We start from the raw sequence: 3,124 nt of genomic DNA, 5'->3' as shown, positions 1-3,124 counted from the left end.
CACTAGTAGAACAACATTTAATTTTGCATGTGGACTCTTTTGTAAAGCTTGGCCAAGTCCTTCAGTAATCTCTAGTATCTCCTTCATCACACATAAGATAAAGACAAACTCGAAAGAGGACAAATAACGGAAAGAAGTGCTAGCATCAAAACACATTGATCCTACTATTGATCTATCAACAGCCATATCTTGGATAACAAAATTTAATGCATTAAACAACTTCATAAGGCTATGAATAGAACCGAAGTGAGAAGCCTACGTAGTGTCCCACGTCTTTTATGTGATGGAATTTGATTTTCCCCTTGACTTGAATGCTTCCATGTACTATCATTCATGCTAGTTCTACTAGCTAGGCATCATGGAGCTTACCACGACGTTTTGATGAGGTGTTAACAATGTTTATAATAATGATCAATCTCTGAAGAATAAACCTGGGCGACATTGTGCAAATCAATGAGCATAGACCACCACCACAACTGCATGCACCAATGGAAGAAAAGCACACGTGTGGCATATAACATTTGGATCGATGAGCATCTCCAACAGATAAAAAGGTTAGAAGTCTAACGCCAGATTTTTTTAGCATGGCAAATTGGACATTTTATGGAAAATTATGTTGTCGCGATTATGTCAATACTTTTTAACAAGCATGGCAACTTCTGGGAAAAACTGGCAAATCCAGTTGTTATCTCGCGACAACATAACTCATTGTATCGGGCATTCGATTTTTGTCATGCTCGAAAATCTGACATTCGATTTCTAGTGAAATCCAAAAAAACATATAACTATTATGGAGGGGTTTTCCATTAAATTTATCAAAGTTCACACATGTACAGTTGTAGCGCATCAATAAAAAACCTCACCGTCAATACTTAGCTTGACATATGAACGCCACTTGTTAGTGGCTAATCTCTCTCTTTCTCTTGTGCACGGAAGACACAAGCGGAACTTCGAGAGGTGTGATACAGGTAGCTGGCGACACTATGTAGGGAGAGGGAGGGGGCGTGGTCGGAATAGGCAGCCAGACGGCGGTCCAATAGAACTATAAACAAGAGACCAAGATCTTCTATAAAATAGAAAATATTATTCAGAAATAGCATAGTCCAAACAAATTCATTTTTGTTAGGGCATCTAGAACTGCCTCCGGTTTAGGTGGACAGCCCAGCAAATAGTCATCCATAAGAATTAACTTTATAAACTCCCCAAACGAAATATGTAAAACCCGCATTTTATTTTGTATGGATGATGGTGCCTGTGATCAGAGCCGTCTGACTGCGGCCGACAAATACTCAGGGGTTATAGGATTGATGATGCACTACCCGTTGTAGTCAAGCATGGCGGCGAGCCTCGACCACACGCACATGCTGAGAAGAGTGAGTATCAGGTGATACGGGAGCTTAGATGCTCCCGTGATACGAGCTCTCACGAGATCCAATGGTTAAGGACGGAGCTCCAGCAACTTTGCAGCAAAACCATCCAAGAATCTAATATTTACGTGCAAGTCCAAGAGCGTGGCTATCACCATTAGGTCTCAGATCCAACAACACGCAGGAGCACATATCATAATAGCACCTAAGCTCTTGTGTCACCTGATATTTTCCCATGCCGAGGAGCCCAGCTATTGCCTCCTGGGACACACAATGAACTGTATGACCAACGTCAAAACTAGACGATGTGACGACTCGGTGTCCATCCCGATATAGTACTTCGCAATATTGACGGCAGGTCCACGTTGGAGATTTTTTTTATGAACCCGAGACAAAAAATTTGCCTCATCAATTAATTAAACAGAGAAGAATTGCTTGGTTAATTAACAAAAGACCAAGCAAAAACCAACCACATGCAGACTACTTAACATGCAAGCATAAACGATTAGCCCGACAACCAATCAACCATAGCAAACAAAAAACCAATTGGGTTCTGAGATGTACTTTCTCCATTAACGAGTAATTTGAAATGGAGGGAGTAATTGCCAAATTAGCAATGGGAAAAATAAGAGAAGATCAAATTCACATGGACTAATCGATTAACATGACGGTACGTATTTACACTAACGACCAATCCGTATGAATACATGACTACGAACAGGAAAGATCAACATCGACTCTCTTCAACTTGAGAGGCTAGTGCGTACGGGAAAGATCTAAAGAGAAGAGATAGTAAAGGTAACGAGTAAACTAAAACTATATACATGGTCCCTAGAAAAAACTCTGCATGTTTTTCAACTCCTTCTGCCTTCAAATCTTGTCGATCTTGGACGGCGTGATCAGAGGGTTCTGCTGGGCGATCTTCTCGCGGTCGACCTTCTTGTAGTCGAAGTCGCACGCGTGCCCGTCCACGTAGCGGTGCAGCGAGCAGAAGGTGCCGCCGCAGCGGCACGCGAACCCCAGCAGCCCGACCTTCTTCTTGCACGCCATGCACCTGGTCGTCGCCGCCTTCTTCGCCGGCGCCTCGGCCGCCGGTGCCTCGGCGACGGCGGCGGCGGAGTCCTGCAGGCTCAGCGACGTCTTGAGGTTGAAGGCGAGGCTGGCTACGTCCGCCTTGATCTTCGTCTTCCCCTCGGCGGCGGGGGCGGCCGTGTCGGTGGCCTTGAGGTGCTCGAGGTAGCACTTGGAGCACATGTTCTTGGTCGCCGCGCTGCCGTAGAACCCGCAGCCGTTCGAGCACAGCGCTGGCGCTGCGGCGGCCTGCGTCGACGACTCCTGCCCCTGCGCCATACCTGATCGAAGAAGAGGATCGATCGATCGATCGCTTCGCGTCCCTGTATGTGAGTCTCGCGTTTGGTTGCTCTCGTACTCGTGCGTGGTTTCTCTCTTGACGAGGCCCCGAGGGCATCCTTCCACGGCCTTAAAAAGGTCCACCGCGGCAGACCAGAACGTGTCGTGTTAGACTTTGGACTTGGGTTCGTGTCATCGCCAAATTCGGACCCAGAGACAGATTTCCAACTCTGATCTATCAACATCAACTCAAAACACGGATAACCAAAACGAACTTTATCAGACACGTCCAGATGTGTCCCGGATAGCGATCGGGGGGAAGTCCATCCAACCGCAGTCGCTGAATAAAAAGCGGACACGTCATTTTCTGCCCATCGGAGTTCGCCTTGTCGTCGGAGTCGTCGGTG

General features: G+C 46.4%; 1 protein-coding gene across 1 annotated transcript; it reads right to left on the bottom strand.

Moving 5' to 3' along the window:
* Window positions 1–2,026: 2,026 nt before the first annotated feature.
* On the bottom strand, window positions 2,027–2,811 carry LOC125541319 (zinc finger A20 and AN1 domain-containing stress-associated protein 12-like). The gene has a single exon (XM_048704763.1). The coding sequence runs from the start codon at window positions 2,715–2,717 to the stop codon at window positions 2,238–2,240; it is 480 nt and encodes a 159-aa protein (XP_048560720.1). The 5' UTR covers window positions 2,718–2,811; the 3' UTR covers window positions 2,027–2,237.
* Window positions 2,812–3,124: the final 313 nt, after the last annotated feature.

Source organism: Triticum urartu, chromosome 2 (assembly GCF_003073215.2).
Source record: "Triticum urartu cultivar G1812 chromosome 2, Tu2.1, whole genome shotgun sequence".
Taxonomy (NCBI): domain Eukaryota; kingdom Viridiplantae; phylum Streptophyta; class Magnoliopsida; order Poales; family Poaceae; genus Triticum; species Triticum urartu.
The sequence above is the reverse complement of the archived record's forward strand: the minus strand, read 5'-3'. Positions and strand labels throughout refer to the sequence as shown.

Excerpts from the sequence above, each read along its gene's own strand:
- LOC125541319 (XM_048704763.1), bottom strand. The coding sequence starts at position 2,717 with ATGGCGCAGGGGCAGGAGTCGTCGACGCAGGCCGCCGCAGCGCCAGCG.